Source organism: Nyctereutes procyonoides, unplaced genomic scaffold (assembly GCF_905146905.1).
Source record: "Nyctereutes procyonoides isolate TBG_1078 unplaced genomic scaffold, NYPRO_anot_genome, whole genome shotgun sequence".
Classification (NCBI taxonomy): Eukaryota; Metazoa; Chordata; class Mammalia; order Carnivora; family Canidae; genus Nyctereutes; species Nyctereutes procyonoides.
The window spans coordinates 1129631-1152645 of NW_026575025.1; the positions used below are offsets into that span (position 1 = coordinate 1129631).

The 23015-nt window shown below is 43.9% G+C and overlaps 1 protein-coding gene and 1 non-coding gene across 7 annotated transcripts in view; one reads left to right on the plus strand and one right to left on the minus strand.

The window, feature by feature from the left end:
* The window catches only part of AGBL2 (AGBL carboxypeptidase 2), a 44790-nt gene extending 25040 nt beyond the window's left edge, over positions 1-19750 (plus strand). For 4 of the 6 annotated variants that reach the window (XM_055315181.1, XM_055315180.1, XM_055315184.1 and 1 more), the window contains 8 exons: positions 1749-1875; positions 2530-2630; positions 4415-4545; positions 9018-9084; positions 12234-12359; positions 12879-12986; positions 15776-15865; positions 17943-19750. In XM_055315181.1, coding sequence (XP_055171156.1) covers positions 1749-1875; positions 2530-2630; positions 4415-4545; positions 9018-9084; positions 12234-12359; positions 12879-12986; positions 15776-15865; positions 17943-18116 — 924 coding nt within the window. In that variant the 3' untranslated portion in view covers positions 18117-19750. The remainder of the gene's footprint in view (positions 1-1748; positions 1876-2529; positions 2631-4414; positions 4546-9017; positions 9085-12233; positions 12360-12878; positions 12987-15775; positions 15866-17942) is intronic. The other 2 variants (XM_055315183.1, XM_055315185.1) reach the window with 2 other exon arrangements.
* On the minus strand, positions 19198-19307 carry LOC129503245 (U6 spliceosomal RNA). The gene has a single exon (XR_008663130.1). It is a non-coding gene; the product is annotated as a U6 spliceosomal RNA (small nuclear RNA).
* Positions 19751-23015: the final 3265 nt, after the last annotated feature.

Below are 23015 nucleotides of genomic sequence, written 5' to 3' on the forward strand. Positions count from 1 at the left end.
TTTTTTTTTAAGATTTTATTTATTTATTCATGAGAGACACGGGGTGGGGGGAGAGAGAGAGAGAGAGGCAGAGACACAGGCAGAGAGAGAAGCAGGCTCCATGCAGGGAGCCCGATGTGGGACTCAATCCTGGGTCCCCAGGATCACGCCCAGGGCCGAAGGCGGCGCCAAACCGCTGGGCCACTGGGGCTGCCCCTGGGAGAGAGAATCTTAAGCAGGATCCATGCTGAGCCTGATATAGGGATCGATCTCACAATCCTGAGATCATGACCTGAGCTCAAATCAAAAGTCAGATGCTTAACCGACTGAGCCTCCGGGTGCCCCAGGGATCGATCTTTCTTTCTTTCTTTCTTTCTTTCTTTCTTTCTTTCTTTCTTTCTTTCTTTCTTCTTTCTTTCTTTTCTTTCTTCTTTCTTGATTTTATTTATTCATGAGACAGAGAGAGAGAGGGGGGCAGAGACACAGGCAGAGGGAGAAGGAGGCTCCATGCAGGGAGCCTGATGTGGGACTCGATCCCAGGACTCCAGGATCATGCCCTGGGCCAAAAGCAGGCACTAAACCGCTGAGCCACCCAGGGATCTCTTTCTTTAAATAAAATGACACCCGAATAATGTGTCTTGTAAAAAAAAAATACATAAAAATTTTTTAAAATGATGTTCAGAACCCAGTATCTAAAACAATTAAAAGCAGAGCTGTACTCATTGAAGACAGATAGAGGGCTTGGAATCTTGCCTAGTTGGCCTCGTCAGTCCTTGTGTCAGGAATGCCCGAGGCTCCTCAGTAGAACCCCTGGATTCCAGGGTGCAGAAATTAAAAACCACTAGGTGGAAACATACCTTCCAACTGTAAAGCATTTTCAGCAGGATAAGATAGGTTGGGATGAGTGCCAAGTATATGTTACAAACCTCAATAAGGAAAGAGGGTTGGGTGGTCATGAAAGACAATGGAGCATATTGAACTCCGAGCTGAGAACAGTAAGTCAGAGGGAGTGAGAGTTCCGGGCAGAGATTACAGGGGTGAGGCATACGTCAACCATAAATAGAGGATAAACCCAGCTGGATCCAAAGACTCAAGTTGGGGAAGAATAGAAACTAAATCTTAGGGATCCCTGGGTGGCGCAGCGGTTTGGCGCCTGCCTTTAGCTCAGGGCGCGATCCTGGAGACCCGGGATCGAATCCCACGTCGGGCTCCCGGTGCATGGAGCCTGCTTCTCCCTCTGCCTGTGTGTCTGCCTCTCTCTCTCTCTCTCTCTCTCTCTCTCTGACTATCATAAATAAATAAAAATTAAAAAAAAAAAGAAAATAAATCTTAGAAAAGTTGGCCAGTGTCTTGAATGCCAAAGTAAGCCAGCATTCCCAAATAGGAGTTCAAGGAACCCTAGTCCTTGAAAATGTCCCTGGGAAAGATGGGGAAGGGAAAAAGGGGACCCAGGGAGTAAGAAGTAGAATTTGTACTCTCTCCCTTGGAGACTCACAGTCTACAATAACATACTAAATGCTCTGAGAAGTCCTGCACAAGAAGTCTGTGTAATTTTGTTCACCCTACATCCTCCTGACTAACATGACCACAGAACTCATTTTCTCTTCTGTAAAACCTGTTAACATCCTGTAGAATTACTATTTTAAGGAGCATACTTTAGGAAATAATATATAGACGTCCAGGAAACCATTCTTGTATCATATAAATGAATCTTAGACATCTTACATTTGCCAGTTTAGGTTTAACAGAGACTTTTGGTTTCTCTTTAGTTCTCTTTTCAGAGTTGTAACTTTAAGGTGCAAAAGTGCAAGGAAGGAACAGGCCGAGTTGTGATGTGGCGCATGGGGATCCTGAATAGCTACACCATGGAATCTACCTTTGGGGGGTCCACCCTGGGTAAGTTCTCTTTTTTTTTTTAAATTTTTATTTATTTATGATAGTCACAGAGAGAGAGAGAGAGGCAGAGACACAGGCAGAGGGAGAAGCAGGCTCCATGCACCGGGAGCCTGACGTGGGATTCGATCCAGGGTCTCCAGGATCGCGCCCTGGGCCAAAGGCAGGTGCTAAACTGCTGCGCCACCCAGGGATCCCAGTTCTCTTGTATATCGTAGGTCAGCATGACAAGGGGAAGCCAAGCAAAGTACAGAGGGCATGAAATCCCTTTGAGTGCTGGAGAGATGATTGACCTACAGGATTTTCTTAACTGCTCCTTATGCTGAATTTGACCAGTGTAAATATGAGTGTGAAATGTAATTCTTGATGGGGCAGTAGAGCAAAGTGGTTGCTGGGGACCTAGAATCAGGGAGATCCGGGTTTGAATTTCAGCTCCATTTACAAGTTGTGTGATCCTGGTGCAGTTACTTAACTCTTTTTTTTTTTTTTAATTAACTCTTCAAACTTCATTTTTTTAAACTGTCAGTAATAGGTAATAATACCTGCATTATAGGTACTACCTAATGAGATAATGCACATAAAGCCCTTGGCACAGTGTCTACCACAGATGAACTCATTAAGATTTAATAAGAAATGTTTATGGATTTTTTTTTTCAGGTAATAAAAGAGATACTCACTTTACCATTGAGGATCTAAAGTCTCTAGGTTATCATGTTTGTGACACTCTTCTGGATTTCTGTGATCCTGACCGAACCAAGGTAAAAATGGGCTTTCAAGAAATGTGGTGATGGGGGCACCTGGGTAGCTGAGTCAGTTAAGCATCTTCCTTCGGCTCAGATCATGATCCTAGGGTTCCGGGATCAAGCCCCATGTCAGACTCCCTGCTCAATGGAGAGCTGCTTCTCCCTCTCCTCTTCACTTGTGCTCTCTGTTGCTATCTCTGTCCTTCTTTCAAATAAATAAATAAATAAATAAATAAATAAATAAATAAATAAATAAATAAATAAATAAATAAATAAATAAATAAAATAAAATAAAATAAAATAAAATAAAATAAAATAAAATAAAATAAAATAAAATAATATAAAAACACCCTGCAAGTCTACTGTTATTTTTTTTTTAATTAATTTATTTATGATAGTCACAGAGAGAGAGAGAGAGAGGCAGAGACACAGGCAGAGGGAGAAGCAGGCTCCATGCACCAGGAGCCTGATGTGGGATTCGATCCCAGTCTCCAGGATCGCGCCCTGGACCAAAGGCAGGCGCAAAACCGCTGCGCCACCCAGGGATCCCCTACTGTTAAAAAAAGAAGAAGAAGAAGAAAAGAAATATGGTGATGCTACTGTGATCAGTTGCACTGGGTCTCAGCCCAGTGAGATTATAGATGGTTTTTATTTTCCTCTTAATATCATTCTGAAGTTTTTATAATCAAAGTAAGAAAACCCCAAGCCTGCATACTCTCAGCAAATGCCAAGACCTCATAACTCACCAAGAAGGTAGAAGCCTTCATGCCAACTATCCATCAGCACATACTCCCTCACTTTGCCTTTCAGAAAAGCAGGAGTCCTTTCTCACCTCCAAAACTGACCTTGCCAGCTTTTGTGCACCTGCCAGCTCCCCAGCCATGCCCCTCCCCCCGACGTCTTGCCTCATTCATTCTTTCCTCCTTTTTTCTGTGTCCTCAGTGTTTTCGTCTTCTTACTTCTTCCCCTAAACTGCACATGTTCTCAGGCTGCCCCTGTCCTGACTCATGCACAGGTTTCCATCTGTCTCATTTCTCTAACAGAGAGTCAGGATGGTATTTCTATTTCCCTTCATCACTCAGCTTCTTAAAAGGGAGTCTGTGCTCATGGGCTTGATCTAACTTTTCTCCTATATCCCCTCTCAGTTGGGGCACTGGGGACATGTGATATGTACTGCTCTGGGTGCAACTTTTCACCTGTTTAATGAAACATATTTATTTATTAAAGATTTTATTCATTCATTTGACAGAGAAAGAAAGAGAGCACAAGAAGGAGGAGCAGCAGGCAGAGGGAGAGGGAAAAGCAGGCCCCTTGCAGAGCAGGGAGCCTGATGCAGGGCTTGATCCCAGGACCCTGGGATCATGACCTGAGCCGAAGGCAGACACTTAACTGACCAAGCCACCCAAGTGCCCCAATAAAACATATTAAAGTAGAATTTGACCACAGCATGGCCTGTTAAAGCACATCTGCCATAGGCCAAAATCTGAATAACACTATTCTAATGTTTCCTTCCTTGCAATTCAAAAAAATAAAATAAATTAGACCTCTGCATTATTTACTATTGCTGATAGCCAGGGGAAAGTGCCTAAAGCAGTGTTCACTAATGTTCTGCCCTAGAAACACATTTACTACAGTGCATATAATTTATATGTTAACATGTCCTTACTAGCAGAGGTGACAGCCCGCTCATCTTTTATGTCCCCAGTAATAAATAAAGTGCCTTTCAGCGTATACTGAGTAAAATGTTTGGTAAAAAAATTAATGAATAAACAAAAATATTCTTTTTTTCACTCCCACAGTTCATGCAGTGTCTAGCAGAGCTTAAAGAGCTCTTAAAACAGGAGATCCATAAGAAATTCGATGAACTTGGACAAGATATGGATTTAGAAGGAAATTGGAGTGACATCTCTTTGTCTGACATTGAATCCAGGTAACTTCATTTCAGAGAAGAACCAGAGAAGTTCAATTGTTTTTTATTTGTTTTCATTTGCTCTGCTGTATCATTGGTTTTGAACCTCAGGTGCACAATATTGATTAAATCACAGCACGCTTAACATATTTCATTTCTTCAATGACTATATACTGAGTGCCTGTTCTTTGACAGCCTCATTTCTCGGTTAAGGAAGTGGGCAGGCAGTATGTCTAGGCCCCTTAGGCAATTGTAAAGCCTTTGTCTTTTACTCCAAGGGATGCAGAAAGCCTGTGGAAGGTTTTAAGTAGAGAAGAGTCATGTTCTGACTTGGGTTTTAGTTTCAGTAGTAATACCTTGGTTGCTATATGGAAAATAGATTGCAGAGAGGAAGGATGTAAGCAAGGACATTCATTAGGAGCCTCGTGCAATAGTACAAGTAAATATAGATGGTGGTCTAGACTTGAGTAGTTATAGTGGTTAGGGGTAGATGTAGATGGTAGGGATAATTCTAGATGTATTTTGAAATTTCAAACCTTAGGATTTTCTTATGGATTGGATATGGAGCATGAGAGAAGGAGAATGAGTCCATAATTGGTTGGATAGAGTTGCTCACTGAGATGGAGAAGACCAAGGGGGTGGAAAAGGTTGGGGAGTGGTAAAGATCTGGAGGCTAGTGTTGGACATGTTTAGTCAGAGACACCTATTAGAATCTTAATGGAGATATTGAATGGGCAATTGAATATATGAGTCTGGAGTTCAGTGGAGAGGTCAAATAGAGTTATCACTGGATGGATGATATTTAAACCTTAAGACTAGGAGTGGCTGGGTGGCTCAGTCGGTTAAGCATCCAACTCTTGGTTTTGGCTCAGGTCATGATCTCAGGGTTGTAAGGTCGAACCCCTCATCAGGCTCCACACTCAGTGCAGAGTCAGCTTGAGATTCTCTCCCTCTGCCCTTTTCCCTGCTCGCATGCACGGTCTCTCTCTCTCAAATAAATTAATAAAATTAAAAATAAAGAAAAAGACTAGATGAGATTCCAAGGTGTAAGTGCAGATAGGACAAAGAGGAGGTCTAGGTCGAAACTGAGTATCATAGCTCTAAGAGATCACAGAGATGAGGAGCCAGCAAATGAGGTAAAAAGTCCAAGACCCCATAGTGACTTCCAGGCTATAGGATCTAGCCACTTGATACCTTATAACCTCTACCCTCACCCTCTCACACGCTGCTGCAGCTACACTTGCCTTCTTACTCTTCTTCGGACTCACCAGGCCCTCTTCTGTCTCAGGGCCTTTTTTTTTTTTTTAAGAATTATTTATTTACTTATTTATTCATAGAGACACACACACACACAGAGAGAGAGAGAGAGAGAGAGGCAGAGACACAGGCAGAGGGAGAAGCAGGCTCCCTGCAGGGAACCCAATGCGGGACTTGATCCTGGATCTCCAGGATCATGCCCTGGGCTGCAGGCGGCGCTAAACCGCTCGCTGCACCACCGGGGCTGCTCTGTCTCAGGGCCTTTACGCTAGCTCTTCCCCCAGATACCTTCATGGCTCATTCCTCACCTCCTTCAAGTCTTTGTTTCAATGTCAACTTTGTCAATGTGGCCTACCCTTGTTACTCTAATACGGCCACTTGCTCTCCTGCCTCTGTCTTTCTGCCATTCATTCCCTATCCCCCTGCAGTGCTCTAGCATTTTATCACCTTCGGTCCTTCTATGTTATTTCCATCTTTATTGAGTTTACTATGTATTATCTGTTCCCCCCTATGGATGTAGGTTCCGGTTCCACAAGGTCAGAGATCTTTATTTTGTTCACCTTTGTATATCATGCATCTAGAACAGTTACCCAGCACATAGGGAGAGCTCAATAAATATATTTATTGAATTAATTTCACTTGTAGGATCTCAGCCCCACCCTCATAATCTCCACAACTATTTTAGGAAGTCCCCAGGTGGATGGGTATCTCACAGGTGTGCAAGAACACCTTCTACTCTAGCTTACTGGCCAGAGTGCCTCAAGCCTGCCCCAATGCCCTCAGTCGGATCTCTGGGCTATGCTGTAGACTGTAGTGGACAGGGCAAAGGGGATGGCTCTCCCTCCTACTCTATGTGGCACATTAACTTCCGGACCCTAAAGCAGTTCTGCCTGCATCTCCCAAATGTCTCCATAGGAACCTTAAATCAGGCCGGGCAGTGTGCCCAGTCACCATGTTGCCTTTTCCACTCTCCCAGAATTCTCTGCCTAGCTCTCCATGACTGCCACACAAACCACTCTTCCCTTTCAGCCTCAAAAACAAAAAGCCCGGGATCCCTGGGTGGCGCAGCGGTTTGGCGCCTGCCTTTGGCCCAGGGTGCGATCCTGGAGACCCGGGATCGAATCCCACGTCGGGCTCCCGGTGCATGGAGCCTGCTTCTCCCTCTGCCTATGTCTCTGCCTCTCTCTCTCTCCGTGTGTGACTATCATAAATAAATTTAAAAAAATTAAAACAAACAAACAAAAAAACAAAAAGCCCCTGCCTGTTGACTCATTAGTATAGAGCCCAGAGGGAGTCAACTCAGAAACAGGAAGTCTACATTCTAGCTGGCTCAGCAGGGTACTCTGATTTATTTAGTTAAGAATGATTGAAACCAGTTTGTCAGTGTCTGCATCAGGAAACCATCTATCACAGCCTCCACGGGGCTCCACCTGTCCACTCCCACCATGACACAGAAAAGCAGACTGTGAGTGTCCAGGCCCAGCTTCAGTGTGCCTTATGTGTGCACCTACACGGTCGTCAGCATTTTCTGGGACACACTGCATCTAATGCTCTTATCCTGTTCGTTAAAGTTTTCTGTTTTCTCCAAAAGGGACTTCAGAGACTATTATCTGGAGGCCTCCAAGGCTACTCCTTAGACTAGAAAAGGCTTTTGAGGACAGGGAATTGGGAATGAGATCAGAGAAGAGAGGGCTATCTTCCCGCTGTCTTACTGTGGGGCTCTGCATTGTGTACCAAACAGAGGGAGGGGGAGCATGAACAGGATGAAAGGCCTGAGCAAAAGAATGGTTTGAAATGCCGCCTTGTCCCAGGGGATCTGAATTTTGTGCCTAAGACATTTTTTAATATATGGAGGCCAGGTGGTAGAGCACAGTTCCCAATTCTAGCCAGCCACACCCCAGGAAAGAGGAAAATGTAATGTGATACTTGAACAATGGATGTGATGAAGGCAGCAAGGATGGATTATCTGAGCCCTAGGCCTTGCAGGAAAGGGGCAGACCATTTGTGGGGGAAGACTGTAGATCAGCCTGGACATGCATCCACAACCTTTGAAGCAGGAATTGGGATAATGAAAGCAATATTCTTGGTCTCTGACCTATGGATATCTTGTTATCAAATAGGTTTATGTGTATATTCAATACAGTTGTAAAGAGCACTTGGTAGGATCCTTGTTCTCTGAACTGGTCCTGGCCAGACAGAACAAATGAAACAAGCCATGCTTCCAAACAAATCACAGTACCCTGGTATTCTCTAGGGCTGCACAATAAGAATCTTCCAGCCTCTTACAGTCACTGCCAAGGGCAGCTTTGCCCACCTGGCCAGTTATTTTGCCACATTAATTGCAAACTCCTTGGGGGCAGGAGGTCTTTCACATTCATCACTGTGCTTGATGCACTGCCTGGCATGCAATACATGTTCAGAATGAATGAAGAGGGCAGCCCAGGTGGCTCAGTGGTTTGGCACCGCCTTCGGCCCAGGACGTGATCCTGGAGACCCGGGATCGAGTCCCATGTCGGGTTCCCTGCATGGAGCCTGCTTCTTTTTTTTTTTTTTTTTTTTAATTTTTATTTATATATGATAGTCACACACAGAGAGAGAGAGAGGGGCAGAGACACAGGCAGAGGGAGAAGCAGGCTCCATGCACCGGGAGCCCGACGTGGGATTCGATCCCGGGTCTCCAGGATCGCGCCCTGGGCCAAAGGCAGGCACCAAACCGCTGCGCCACCCAGAGATCCCGAGCCTGCTTCTCCCTCTGCCTGTGTCTCTGCCTCTCTCTCTCTCTCTCACTCTCACTCTCACTCTGTGTGTGTGTCTCTCATGCATAAATAAATATCTTTTTAAAAGATTTAATTAATTAATTTATTTAAAGATTTTATTTATTTATGCATGAGAGACACACACAGACAGAGAGGCAGAGACATAGGCAGAGGGAGAAGCAGGCTCCATGCTAGGAGCCCAACGCGGGACTTGATCCTGGGACTCCAGGATCGTGCCCTGGGCCAAAGGCAGGTGCTAAACTGCTGAGCCATCCAGGGATCCCCCCCCAAAATCTTCAAAAAAAAAAAAAAACAGAATGAATGAGAACATGCTAGTCAAGAATTCTTAGTCATTGAAACCCAGGCATTGAGGGCAAAGCAGACTGGATATCCTAACTCCATGCTGCTGGTCTGGTGGTTGTTATCCTTCCTAGACATTACTAACAGATATTTTCCTTTCCTCCTTCCTTTTGGAAATAGCACCAGTGGTTCTGACAGTTCCCTCTCAGATGGTCTCCCTGTTCACCTACTGAGCATGGCAGATGAGGTAAGATGGTACAGACTCACACCCAGGAAGTAGCAGCCTTAAGGAAAGGATGACCCTCCTGGGTAATTCCTGGTGGAATGTTCCAACTAAAATCTGTAGAAGGGACTCCTGGGTGGCTCAGTGGTTGAGCATCTGCCTTCTGCTCAGGGCGTGATCCCAGGGTCCTGGGATCAAGTTCCGCATCAGTCTCCCTGCAGGGAGCCTGCTTCTCCCTCTGCCTCTGTCTCTGCCTCTCTCTCTCTGTGTCTCTCATGAATAAATAAGTAAAATCTTTTATTGATTTTTAATTTTTTAAAAAAGATTTTATTTATTCATTCATGAGAGAGAGAGAGGCAGAGACACAGGGAGAGAGAGAAGCAGGCTCCATGCAGGGAGCCTGATGTGGGACTCGATCCCAGGTCTCCAGGATCACAACCCTGGGCTGAAGGCGTCACTAAACCGCTGAGCCACCCAGCCTGCCCAGAAAAATCTTTTAAAAAAAATCTGCAAAAAATATAGCAACAGTATCAAACCTGGTTACCCTACCCTAGAGTCTGTCATTTTGTCCTCTATAACTTTCCTTTTAAAAAATCTAGGGAAGGGCAGCCCAGGTGGCTCAGTGGTTTAGCGCCGCCTTCAGCCCAGGGCCTGATCCTGGAGACCCAGGATCAAGTCCCATGTCAGGCTCCCTGCATGGAGCCTGCTTCTCCCTCTGCTTGTGTCTCTGCCTCTCTCTTTTTTTTTTTTTTTAAAGATTTTATTTATTCATAAGAGACAGAGAGAGAGAGAGAGAGAGAGAGAGAGAGAGAGACAGGCAGAGGGAGAAGCAGGCTCCATGCAGGGAGCCTGATGTGGGACTGGATCCAGGGACCCCAGATCACGCCCTGGGCTGAATGAAGGTGGCGCTAAACCGCTGAGCCACCAGAGCTGCCCTCTGCCTCTCTCACTCTCTCTCTCTCTTTCTCTGTGTCTCTCATGAATAAATATTTAAAATCTTAAAAAAATTAAAATTAAAATAAAAATCTAGGGAAAAATCTAAGGGAAAAAAATGTGAAGACTCCATGTTTATTAGAAAGTTAACTAAAACGAGAAAAAGAATTTAACTAAAAGTGAAAACCATGTTAAGAGAGGTTGTTAAAAATGACTCAATTATTTATTTAAGATTTTATTTTTATATTCATATCTCTACACCTAACATGGGCCTCGAAATCACCACCTCAAGATCAAGAATTGCATGCTCCACCCAGGCGCCCTGATGCATACTTTTTAAAGAAGTTTGTAGTTGTAGATAGTTTTTTATACTTCCATATATTAATTTTTTTTTGCTCCATCTTGTTCACAGACTTTTTCTTGTGTAAATGATATAAGAGCTTTAGAAACAGCAAAATATTTGTTGTGGTTCATTATGCACATGATTTCCTAGTTGCATTAAGAAATATCTCCATCATAAGCTGAGATTAAGGCTGTGTCAGGGGCAGCCCTGGTGGCGCAGTGGTTTAGCGCCGCCTGTAGCCCAGGGTGTGATCCTGGAGACCCGGGATCGAGTCCTATGTCGGGCTCCTTGCGTGGAGCCTGCTTCTCCCTCTGCCTGTGTCTCTCCCTCTCTCTTTGTGTCTCTCATGAATAAGTAAAATATTTAAAAAAAAAAAAAAGGCTGTGTCAGGTGGAGCCAGCCAGATCAGATTAGACCCTATAATGTTTTTTTTTTAAAGATTTTCTTTATTTATTCATGAACAACACAGAGAAAGAGAGAGAGAGAGAGAGGCAAAGATACAGGCAGAGGGAGAAGCAGGCTCCATGTAGGGAGCCTGACATGGGACTTGGTCCCGGGTCTCCAGGATCACACCCTGGGCTGCAGGTGGCGCTAAACTGCTGTGCCACCGAGGCTGCCCCCTATAATGTTTTCAAGCTGGATTTATAACAATACCAATATAAGCTTTACCCCAGCATAGGTCTCTGGATAATTAGTCCTTAGCCTCATTTGCTTAATTATTTTTTTTTTAATTTTTTTTATTTATTTATGATAGTCACAGAGAGAGAGAGAGAGAGAGAGGCAGAGACACAGGCAGAGGGAGAAGGAGGCTCCATGCACCGGGAGCCCGACGTGGGATTCGATCCCGGGTCTCCAGGATCGCGCCCTGGGCCAAAGGCAGGCGCCAAACCGCTGCGCCACCCAGGGATCCCTCATTTGCTTAATTATTAAAGCCACCTTGTGGTCAGAGCCAAATGGGACGCCTGGGTGGCTCAGCAGTTGAGCATCTGCCTTTGGCTCAGGGCGTGATTCTGGAGTCCTGGGATTGAGTCCCACATCAGGCTCCCCGGAGGGGAGCTTCTCCATCTGCCTGTGTCTCTGCCTGCCTCTCTGTGTTTCTCATGAATAAATAAATGCAATCTTTAAAAACATTTTTTTAATCTTTTTCCTTTTTTTTAATTTTTTTTAATTTATTTATGATAGTCACACAGAATGAGAGAGAGAGGCAGAGACATAGGCAGAGGGAGAAGCAGGCTCCATGCACCGGGAACCTGACGTGGGATTCGATCCCGGGTCTCCAGGATCGCGCCCTGGGCCAAAGGCAGGCGCCAAACCACTGCGCCACCCAGGGATCCCTCTTTTTCCTTTTTTTTTAGAGAGAAAGAGAGTGTGAGGAGATGGGGAAGGGTCAGGGGAGAGCCAGAGGGAGCAGGAGAGAGAAACTTAGCCAGGCTCCTCCACACCCAGCACAGAGCCTAACAAGGGGTTCAATTCCACAACCCTGAGATCATGACCTGAACCGAAATCAAGAGTTAGACACTTAACTGACTGGGCCACCCAGGCACTCCAACCAAACTGAATCTTTTAACCACAAACCTGATAATATTATATGTACCTGACATTATTGCCGTAAGTAATCTGGCTTCATATTGTAAAACACAGATATTTGGTTATTAGTGTAACTGCCCCTTTGGCAGTATACCTATTCTAGAGGGATTTGGGATGTTAAATGGGGAGTGGACTCTGCTAAGGAGGTAACTGAACTGTTTGCTCTCCAAACCAGCAGCAGTTCAGCACCATGAGGACCTCCATACTGGGCTAGCCATCGTGTCTTGAGTGTTGTGTGAAAGACTGTTCCATGTGGTGGGCGTACCTCGGGAATCCTCAGTGACTACTTTCTCTATGCTATCTGGAATAGGTGAATCAAAAGAAGAAGATGTATAAGAAGAAGAAAAAGAAGCCACTTCAGACTAGGAAACAGCGAAATGAACAGTATCAGAAAAATAATTTGATGCGGGAGTTAAAGTTAATAGAAGATGCCCCGGTAAGAAGGCTCTGTTGCCCACTTCTGCTGTCTGGTTAAAGAGCATTCCATGGAGGGAGCAGGACAAGGGGTTAAAATTTACTCTAAACCAGCAAGGGAATGGGATGTAAGGAAGCTATTTTGAGTTCATAGCTCTTTCCTGAGTCCTCTGGACATCTCTGAGCAGATGTCAGCCTTGACCCACTGATTCTGTACTACACTCTGGAATGGTACTCTGGTCTGGGTATTGACCATGTCTGGATTTCCAGAAGAAAAGGTGGTACTGGAGAAGTGGTAGCTGGAGCCAGTCCAGGGTTCCCACGTGGCTGAGGTGTCAGGCCTCGTCCAGTATGAGGATGCCGGGCTCCTTCCCAGTCTCCTCCCAGCTGCCACCCCCACATCATGCTCCCTGCTTCCTAAAGATGAAAATGCTTGCTTTCAGACGTGGAAGTGTTAACAGAAGTGAACTGGGTCAATTATGAGTAGATTAATTACAGTAGATCAATTGAAAAATATTCTCTTTGTACTCAATTCTTCCAGGAAAGGGCAGGGTTTGCTTCTGCTCTGCAAAAACAGCCTACCTTTTTCAGAAATTCAGAGAACGCCAGTTCTTCCATGATGCGAAATGAAAAACCAAGGTTGAATGAGGTAGTAGTTTTGCTTGCCCCTTTTTTTTTAAAAAAACTCATTCATGGAAAATTTATCAAAACATTTTTTGGGTAATAAAGTGTACAACATGATATTTGATATATTTACACACCATGAGAGGGTTCCCAGCACTGAGTGAATTAACACATCTACCTAGTATACCTCTGGTGAATTAACACATCCTCCACCTCATGTAGTTACCTTTTTTCCCTTTAATAACTGAAAGGTTATGCCCTTTTATCATCTCCTCCCTATTTCCCCCACTCTCCAGTAACCACCATTCAACTCTCTGTATCTATGAGTTTGACCTTTTTTTAGGCTCCACACATAAGTGATACCATGCAGCAGTTGTCTTTCTCTCTTGGGCTTCCTTTACTAAGCCTAATGCCCTCCAGCTTCATCCATGTTGTCACAAATGGCAGGATTTCCTTCTCTTTTAAGACCGAATAACATTATTTGCAAATACTTTCATTCCACAGGTTTCCTTCTGATTCTGTTTTTTGAGGGGGAGGGCTAAAAAAAAGATTTTTTAAGTAACCTCTACCCCCACTGTGGGGCTTGACTTCACAGTCACATGCTCTGCCAACTGAGCCAGGCAGGCACACTTGCCTTCTGATTTTGTTGATGATTTCCTTTGCTGTGCAGAAGCTTTTTAGTTTGATCTAGTCCCACTCTTTTAATTTTGCTTTTGGTGTCAAATCCAGAAAATCATTGTTAAGACCAATGTCAAGGACCCTATGTTTTTTTCTAGGAGTTTTATGGTTTGGGGTCTTAAGTTTTTTATTTTTTATTTTTTTTAATTTATTTATGATAGTCACAGAGAGAGAGAGAGGCAGAGACATAGACAGAGGGAGAAGCACTCCATGCACCGGGAGCCCGACCTGGGACTCGATCCTGGGTCTCCAGGATCGCGCCCTGGGCCAAAGGCAGGCGCTAAACCACTGTGCCACCCAGGGTTCCCTGAGTTTAAGTTTTTAAGCCATTTTGAGTTGGCATTAGTGTTGGTATAAGCTAGGGGTATTATTTCATTCTTTTATATGTAGATATCTAGTTTTCCCCAATACCATTTATGGAAGAGACCATCTTTTCCCCATTGTATATGTTGACTCTTTTGTAAAAAAATTAATGGATAGTATATACATGAGTTTATTTCTGGTCTCTATCCTGTTCCATCTTTGACTTCTTGTGGCAGATTCTCTGATTTTTCCAATTAGCATGTCTCTCCCACAGGCTGAAGAATACAATAGGCCTCTAGGTGACCCTTACCTGTCTGTGCCACCAGGAGCAGAGGAACATTAAAATTACTGAGGACATTGACATTGCTTTGGATTAGACATTACTAGTCTGGCAATAAATATTGGTGATTTGATTTTATACCTAGAACATAAGAACAGGCTGCTCCATCATCTGTCCATCCCTCCATTCAACAAATTGAACTGTGTAGCCACTACATGCCACACGCTCTGCTGCCTGCTGAGAATGTAACATTGAACAAAACACTATCTCTGCCTTAGGGACGTTAAAGTCTACGGGGAATTTTAATAAGGACTCAGGAAATTACATCACATAGTAGGATAAAGTAGGAGCACAGAGGAAAGACGCCCAGTCATTTTTTTAGTACTTTGGAATTATGTGGCTATAAAATCCTTTCTTTTAAAAGATACATTTATTTATTTTAGATTGAGAGAGAGAGAGAGAGAGCAACCAGGGGGAGAGGGAGAGGAGAGAGAGAGAATCTCAAGCAGACTCCTGCTGAATGTAGAGCCCAACAACCTGGGGCCAGATCTCATGACTCTGAGATCATGACCCAAGCTGAAATCAAGAATTGGACGCTTGACTGACTGAGCCACTCAGATGCCCCCCTTTTGGTTTTTTTTTATGTCTAAAAATAAGTTTTGGGGGTACCTGGGTGGCACCCATTCAGTTAAACATGTGCCTTTGGCTCAGGTCATGATCCTGGGGTCCTGGGATTGAGCCCTGCACTGGGCTCCTTGATCAGCAGGGAGCCTGCTTCTCCCTCTCCCTCTGCCTTCCTGTACACACTCACTCCTCTCTCTCTCTCTCTCTCTCTCTCTCTCTCTGTCAAATAAATAAATAAAATCTCTTTAAAAATAATAATATGTTTTGGTGGGGAGCTTGGTTGACTCAGAAGAGCATGGAACTCTTGATCTCTGTGTGATTTCAAGACCCATGTTGGGTGTAAAGATTACCAAAAAGAAAAAAATAAACTTAAAAAATATTTTAAAATAAGTTTTGGTATAGTAGTAGATAACTCTTAGTGTATATGGTACAAAATAAGCCCTTCTCATGCAAAATGCTACCCTATGGTTAACAGTGATATAATGAGGTCCCACTGTGTTACACTGAGGAATCCCCACAGAGCACTGCTCCACATTGAGGGCCATTTGGTGTCTAGTGTGATAGTAGCAAGAGCACAGCTTTCAAGTCTGTCTTGAGTTCAGATTCCAGCCTATCATTTTCCATGAGTTACTGAACTCTGGGACTCAGTTTCTACATCTAAAATATTGGGGTGATAATACATACATCACAAAGGTTGTTGAGAAAATTAGATGTGAAACTGTGTGTTACATGCCTGGCAAATGATAGGCACTCCATAAATATCAGTTTCCTTCTTTTCTTCAAATTATCATTCATTTGCATTTTGCCTCTCTATCTGTATCATATGTAATGATCTAACATGCAGGAATAAAAGAACCCTCACTGTATATTCTATGTAATCACACTTGTGCAAGTGGAAGCTTTAGTGAGATTGTGTTTGTTTATCTCAGTCACAGCTACGTGGAAGAGACAAGGGCACCTCCCTGGACCCATCAAAAATGACCTCCTTGATTCTGACGAAGAATAGAGAGGGAATGCAGGTATTTCACTACTATGTATACATATATGCCAGCCACTAATTTGATTTGGCTTTTAAGTATATGACATGGTTTGGAGAGGTAGCAATCCACACTTTCACCTTCTAGAATTCATTCACTCAGGTGAACGTCTAAGCCACTTGACCACCAAGGGATACAATCCACAAGGGGCCACAAGAGGGGAGAAATCCCACCTAGGGCTTAAAGCTTGCCCTGGAGAATTTAGTTTTTATTTTAACAAACATTTGGTAGGTGGCTATTATTTTGTAACTCCATGGCAACAGTTGAGAAAACAGTGATAGTGAATAATGTGGTGGTTCTCAACCCTAGGAGATGTTAACAACAAACGGGGGTGCCACCATCAGGCATGAGGTGTGCCTCACATGCAGTATTACCAGTGATCATTGAATACCGAGGTTTGTGAATGATTTGCTTTTTTAAGGGAATAAGTTAGAATGAGTTAGTATTTGTCCCCTCTAATAAGTATCTCTCTTGCACATTTGCATTTGCATATTCTTTCCTGAGAAGGAAGAAAAAGAGGTGGAGAAACAGCTAGTAAGCTGTTATGTCAAATAGCCCTGGGTACGTCTATGGGAGGGTGCTGCTCACAGGCACCCAGGGTGAACAAAGATTGAGAACCATCAGACTAACATGGCTACACCAGATAGAAAATGGACAGTTGTCCCAAGGAGAGGTCCCTGCTGTTTTGCCAAGGCTGTTGTTTGGGACTTCTCAGACTGTGCTCCCATTTATCCCACAGTATCTTATAGAGATCCTATGAGATGCGGGACCACTTGAGGACTGGAATACCTGATCCCTCCCTTAAGGCAGCCACCCTCTAGGAGGGGTGGTGAGACATAGTCCAGTCACTGTGGCATAACAGAGCCTGGAGAGCAGTGGGAAGAGAGGTTTAGGTAAATTCAAATCAAAGAGGATTTCTGGGGGCACCTGAGTGCTTCAGTGGTTGAGCATCTCCCTTTGGCTCAGGGCATGATCCCCGGGTCCTGGGATCCAGTCCTGCATTGGGCTCCCCGCAGGGAGCCTGCACCTCCCTCTGCCTGTGTCTCTGCCACTCTTCTCTGCGGTGTCTCTCATGAATAAATAAATAGAATCTTAAAAAAAAAAACAAACAAACAAACAAAAAAACACATGGATTTCTGTCCTGCCAGGCAGGGGAGCCACAAACTGCCCCCTTGCCTCTTTGGCATTCACTGCAGGAAGCCACATCCCACAGTTGAAAGCTGCTGGTTAGGCTGTAACATGTAACCAGGGATTCAGTGAAACCCAGTGTAGCAGGTAAATGCCATTCAGTCTCGTCTCGTCTCTTCTCTTCTCTTCTCTTCTCTTCTCTTCTCTTCTCTCTTCTCTTCTCTTCTCTTCTCTTCTCTCTCTTCTCCCCTCCCTCCTCCCCTCCTCCCCTCCTCTCTCATCCTCTCTCCTGTCTCCTCCCTCCTCTCTCCTCTCCTCCATCCAGGCTTTCTTACCTTTACCTCCATTTTCTTACCATTTCTGGCAGAATGTTTTTCTAGCTGAGACATAAGCATTTAACTCACAGGTATAATCAGATAAGCAGAGTCACAAACAGTGGGTCAGTCTCCTATCTTGACAGATCAGGTTCTTCTCTTTGTGTAATGTCTCTAGATGGCTTATGAAAGCAATCGTTGAGCTCAGGCAATTAAGGACCTTTTTTCAGCTCTCCAAAGGACTTGGGCAAATGCTTGATTCACCTCTGCCCTGGTGCAACATTAACTACTTTGTATTTTGGTATTTGGGGGGAAATGCAAATACTTCTCACTAACTCCTTGTAAAACCAACTCCAACTCTGTAACTTTAGAAATTGAGGGACGCCTGTGTGGCTCAGCAGTTTAGTGCCTGCCTTCGGCCCAGGGCGTGATCCTGGAATCCCAGGATCGAGTCCCACATTGGGCTCCGTGCATGGAGCCTGCTTCTCCCTCTGCCTGTGTCTCTGCCTCTCTCTCATTCTGTGTCTTTCATGAATAAATAAATAAAATCTTAAAAAAAAAAAAACTTTAGAAATTGCAACCTAAAGCGATTCAACCTTTCTATCTTGTTTGCACAGATACAGAAGCCGAGATTCACAGTGTCGTGCTGTCCAAAGAGAAGCACAAACTCCAGCCAAGAGCCAGCTCCAGATATGAAGCCACTCTGGCCCAGGAACAGATATCCTGCCACAAAGAGAAGTCGCGCCACCATGACAGTGTACCCATCCTTGCACATATACACATACCCCTAGGGTGCCTTGGCCATGCCACACAGGTGCTTCCTTGGCCTGTTTTGGGTTAGATACATTTTGTAATGAGAGGAGTTCTATGATTGGGAGCTACATTGACGCGAGACATACTGTGTTGTGTGTTCATCGCACGCTGACCTTATGCTATGTGCTTACATTGTGTGCATGCCCTTAGGATGCATATCTCATGAATTAGATTGCTCTTTTCACAAAGTAAAATTTTATAATGGTTATAGAAAAGCTTCCTTTATCAGAAATTGAAGTGTGTGCTCATGAACCTACAGCACAGATATACCTCATTTTAACCAATAAATATTCTCTCTAAAATTAGTGCAAATCAATTTTAAGAGCTCAAATTCCACTCTAAACATAATATGGGAGTGTGCTACGTTACAAAAGCAGTCTCGTGTCAAAGCTTTCTAGCAACAAAATGGCTAGTCAATGATTTATCAGGTTTGCTGGTGCTGAGGATTACCACGTAGAGAAAACAATACATGTATTAGCTGGAATTCAGGATTACATATATTATGTTCAACACAGTTACATACATTTTTAACCCATTGATTAAAATTCTGTCTCAATAGCCAGTTGCTTCCTTTGATTGGTTAATCTTGTAACTTTAAGTGAACAGGTACTTTATATTTTTAGATCTCTCGCAAGCATCAAGTGTAGCCTGCTGGCAGCAGCCTTTTACATCAACATGCTGGAGTCATGTTGAGGAAAGGTCACTCTAGCTCATCCCAGGTCTCCTGTTTTGACTTTCCCCTCTTCCTATCACATTGGATTGAAAGTTTCCTGTTTCATGTGTTTTTTATGACCACTTGTAAACTCCTTCAGCCACCAATCACCTGGATGACTAATAATCAGAACCACAAATTTTATTACAATTCCAGTGTCTGTGCTATTTTGTGTGTGTTTATAATTAATAGGTTTTATTTTGAGAACAGTTTAGATTTACCGAGAACTTGAGGGGACAGTACTGAGAGTTCCTATATACTGCCCACCTCACTCCCCTCCTTACACACTGTGTGTCTTTTTAAGGGGAATATCTGCCCGAGTTCCTTTTCAGTTGTTTGGTTTGATTTCTAATTTGGAACGCTTCACAAATTTTCATGTCTTCCTTGCACAGGGGGCCATGCCAAATCCTCTCAGTATCTGTACCCACGTTAGTATTTGTGCTGCCAATGTGAGCATCTGCCCTCCTATTCCATACCTTACTCACACCCTAAAACCTAAAGTCACAGCTTAAAACTCAGCATTTTAAGTAGAGAGCACACAGCTAAAACCTCACCTTTTGTCCCTAAGAGGATATCTTTCAAGGACAAATTCCCAAACAGTTATAAACTGCTGAGGGCAAACCTTTGTTTGAAAGTTGTTCAGAAAAAAAAGAAAGAAAAGAAAGTTCAGAAATACTGTCTTTTTTTTTTCTTTTTTTGTTTCAAGTAATTTTGGAGAAAGTTTATACAAAGCACCCCAGTGTGATGATATTTTTGGAATAAAAAAATCATATATGGGGCCACCTGGGTGGTTCAGTCAGTTAAGCATCTGACTCTTGATTTCAGCTCAGGTCATGATCTCAGGGTGTTTGGGATTGAGCCCCACATCCATGTCCATGCTCAGCAGAGTCTACTTGTCCCTCTCCGTCTGCTTCTTCCCCTACTCATGTTCTCTCTTTCTCTAAAGTAAATAAGTAAAATCTTAAAAAATAAAATAAGTCAATCTGTAAAAAAATCAGAATATGTGATCAGATTTTTTCCCCAAAGGTATGAGATTTCTGTTTCATAAAACATGCCCTTTTATATTCAATACTGAGGATTTTATGATCTGAGATGGTTGGTGATAGGGAGTTGATGACAATGTATAGAAAAGAATCATAATACAGTTATTGTACTTCACCCATTAGACTACTGGGAGTGATGGCATGAAATTTTGGCTGCTTAAGCAATCAAGATCTGTGGGGTTATCAGATTTTTTAAAGTACTTTTTTAAAAAGAGATTTTATTTATTTGAGAGAGACAGCGCTCATGCACAGGAGGAGAGGGGCTGACAGGCAGAGCGGGGGAAGAGGAGAGGAGAGTCTCCAGCCCACTCCGAGCTAAGCACAGAGTGCAACACGGGGCTCGATCTCATGACCCCTAGATCGTTACCTGAGCCAAAATCAAGAGTTAGATGCTTAAGGGACTGATCTACCCAGGTGCCCCAATAAGTACTTTTTGAAAGTAAAAATCTTCCTGAGGTGGGGGAAGGGGGAAAGATTCCTGAGAGATGTGGTTTGGATGCTAAGGTATCGAAGGGGCAAAAAGGAGAGAACACTGGGTGTTATGCTATATGTTGGCAAATCGAACTCTAATAAAATATACAAGAAGAAAAAGGAGAGAACCCTTGCCTTCAGGCACAGCCTCCACATCTGGTAATCCCACAAAGCTGTGCAGTTGGAGTTTGAGCCGGCTCAGCTCACAGGCCTGCAAAGGAGCAGCTATTTGTTTTCTTTAGAGGAGAGGCAAGAAGTGCCCCATTGGTCGTTTGCATGCTGCAGCGTCTAAAAACCAGTGTGCCCCTCATTTCTCAGTGTGCGTTCGGGAGGCGGCTTCGAGGGCTGCCTCTAGCTGGAAGGTTTAAAATGACAAAGATCATTGATTCTGTGTGGACACAATAAATCTCACACTGAAAATAAAATCTTAAAAAGGGGGGGGGGCGGGCAGCCCCGGTGGCACAGTGGTTTGGCGCAGCGGTTTAGCACGGCCTGCAGCCCAGGGCCTGATCCTGGAGACTCGAATCGAGTCCCACATCGGGCTCCCTGCGTGGAGCCTGCTTCTCCCTCTGCCGCTCGCTCACTCTGTATCTCTCATGAATAAATAAAATAAAATCTTAAAAATAAATAAAAAATAAATAAATCTCACGCTGGAGAACAAACCACCCAAAGCATTTTTTAAAAAGATTTTATTTATTTATTCATGAGAGACACACAGAGAGAGGCAGAGACACAGGCAGAGGGAGAAGCAAGCTCCATGCAGGAAGCCCGAAGCGGAACTCAATCCAGGACTCCAGGTCATGTCCTGGGCTGAAGGCAGGCGCTAAACCGCTGAGCCACCCAGGGATCCCAACATCTTGATCACTAAGAGTGAATCATGAGAATGCAATCAGGGAAAAGTAGAAAAAAAGAGCATTTTGGGCAGCCTGGGTGGCTCAGCGGTTTAGCGCCGCCTTCATACATATATATGTGTATATATGTGTATTATATATGTGTATATATATGTCTTTAAGGGGAAAATAATGTAATTTATACTGTTTCTTTTATAAATTAAATGCATAGTCACTAATAGCATGTTTTAAGATTCAAGATGATTTCAGGTGAACATGTTTTCTTTAGAAGTCTTACTTTTGGCTGGGGATCCCTGGGTGGCTCAGCAGTTTAGCACCACCTTCAGCCCAGGGCATGATCCTGGAGTCCCGGGATCAAGTCCCACATTGGGGTCCCTGCATGGAACCTGCTTATCCCTCTGCCTGTGCTCTGCCTCTCTCTTTCTCTCTTTCTCTCTCTCTCTCTCTCTCTCTCTCTCTCTCTCTCTCTCTCTTTGTGTGTGTGTGTCTCTAATGAATAAATAAATAAAATCTTTAAAAAAAAAAAGGAGTCTTACTTTTGGGACCACATGGTCACAACTAAGGTCCTGTGTCAGTACTCCTTTCTATCTTTGGAGAGGTGACAACAGCTCTTGGAAGTGGTAGAAACGAGTCCAAACAGGTAAGGTGATGACAATAAGCATTCCCCTTAAGTTTCTGATGGAACATTAGCTCTAGGAACTCAGTATGGACATAGAGGCTTCTTAAAAAAAATTCTAGGTGGTTTTTATTTTCCCACTTGTCATTTTTTTTTAATTTTTTCTTTATTTATTTATGATAGTCACACAGAGAGAGAGAGAGGCAGAGACACAGGCAGAGGGAGAAGCTGGCTCCATGCACCAGGAGCCCGACGTGGGATTCGATCCCGGACCTGCAGGATCGCGCCCTGGGCCAAAGGCAGGCGCTAAACCGCTGCGCCACCCAGGGATCCCCCCCCACTTGTCATTTAAAAAGTGCAAGAATTTTGGAGATCTCCTGGTACCTGGCCACTCTGATACCAGTGATCTCTGGTTTAGTGACGTCACCAATTTTGATCCCAGCTCTCAGCAAACATCCCACACAAAAGGCTCTGCTTTACAGAAATAGAATTGCTACTTCTGGTTTTCCAGGCTGTTCTCAGACTAGTTCTGCTTTCATTACCTAGAATAGCAGAGATGTTTCCAAAGCACAGAGACTTGGCACCTTCTGCCCAGGATGCTTTTGACTCCACAAAGCCTACTCTGTCCTCTAAACTACAAAAGCAAACTGTAAGGCATGGCTAGCTTTAGCTGAGCTGCTTCCCATCAGGGACCTTTCTATTTCTTAGTGGAATATTCCTAGGGAAGATAAGCTCCTCTCTATTGATGCTTGCTAAGGCCCATCATCTTTGTTCCCTTTTCCTCACCTTGGTGCTGCCTGATGAACTAAAAGGAAGCTCTGGGGGCCCCTGGGTGACTCAGTCAGTTGAGCATCTGCCTTCAGCTCAGGTCATGATCTCAGGGTCCTGGGGTCGAGTCTCACATCAGCTCTCTGTTCATTGGGAGTCTGCTTCTCCCTCTCTCCCTCTAGGCTCTCCCTCTCTCTTTCAAATAAAATCTTTAAAAAATTAAAATTAAAATAATAAAAGGAAGCTCTGAATTAATTTTCTACTTTAAGTGGGTTTCAACTAACTTAACTTCGTGCAGCTGAGTCATGTGGTCTGCAAGAAACAGGCTTCCTTGTAAAACTGGGTTCAGAAAAGCATTGCTTTATTTTTTTTCGTAAAGCATTGCTTTAATTCGTACGTGTGCAGATGAAGCTCTG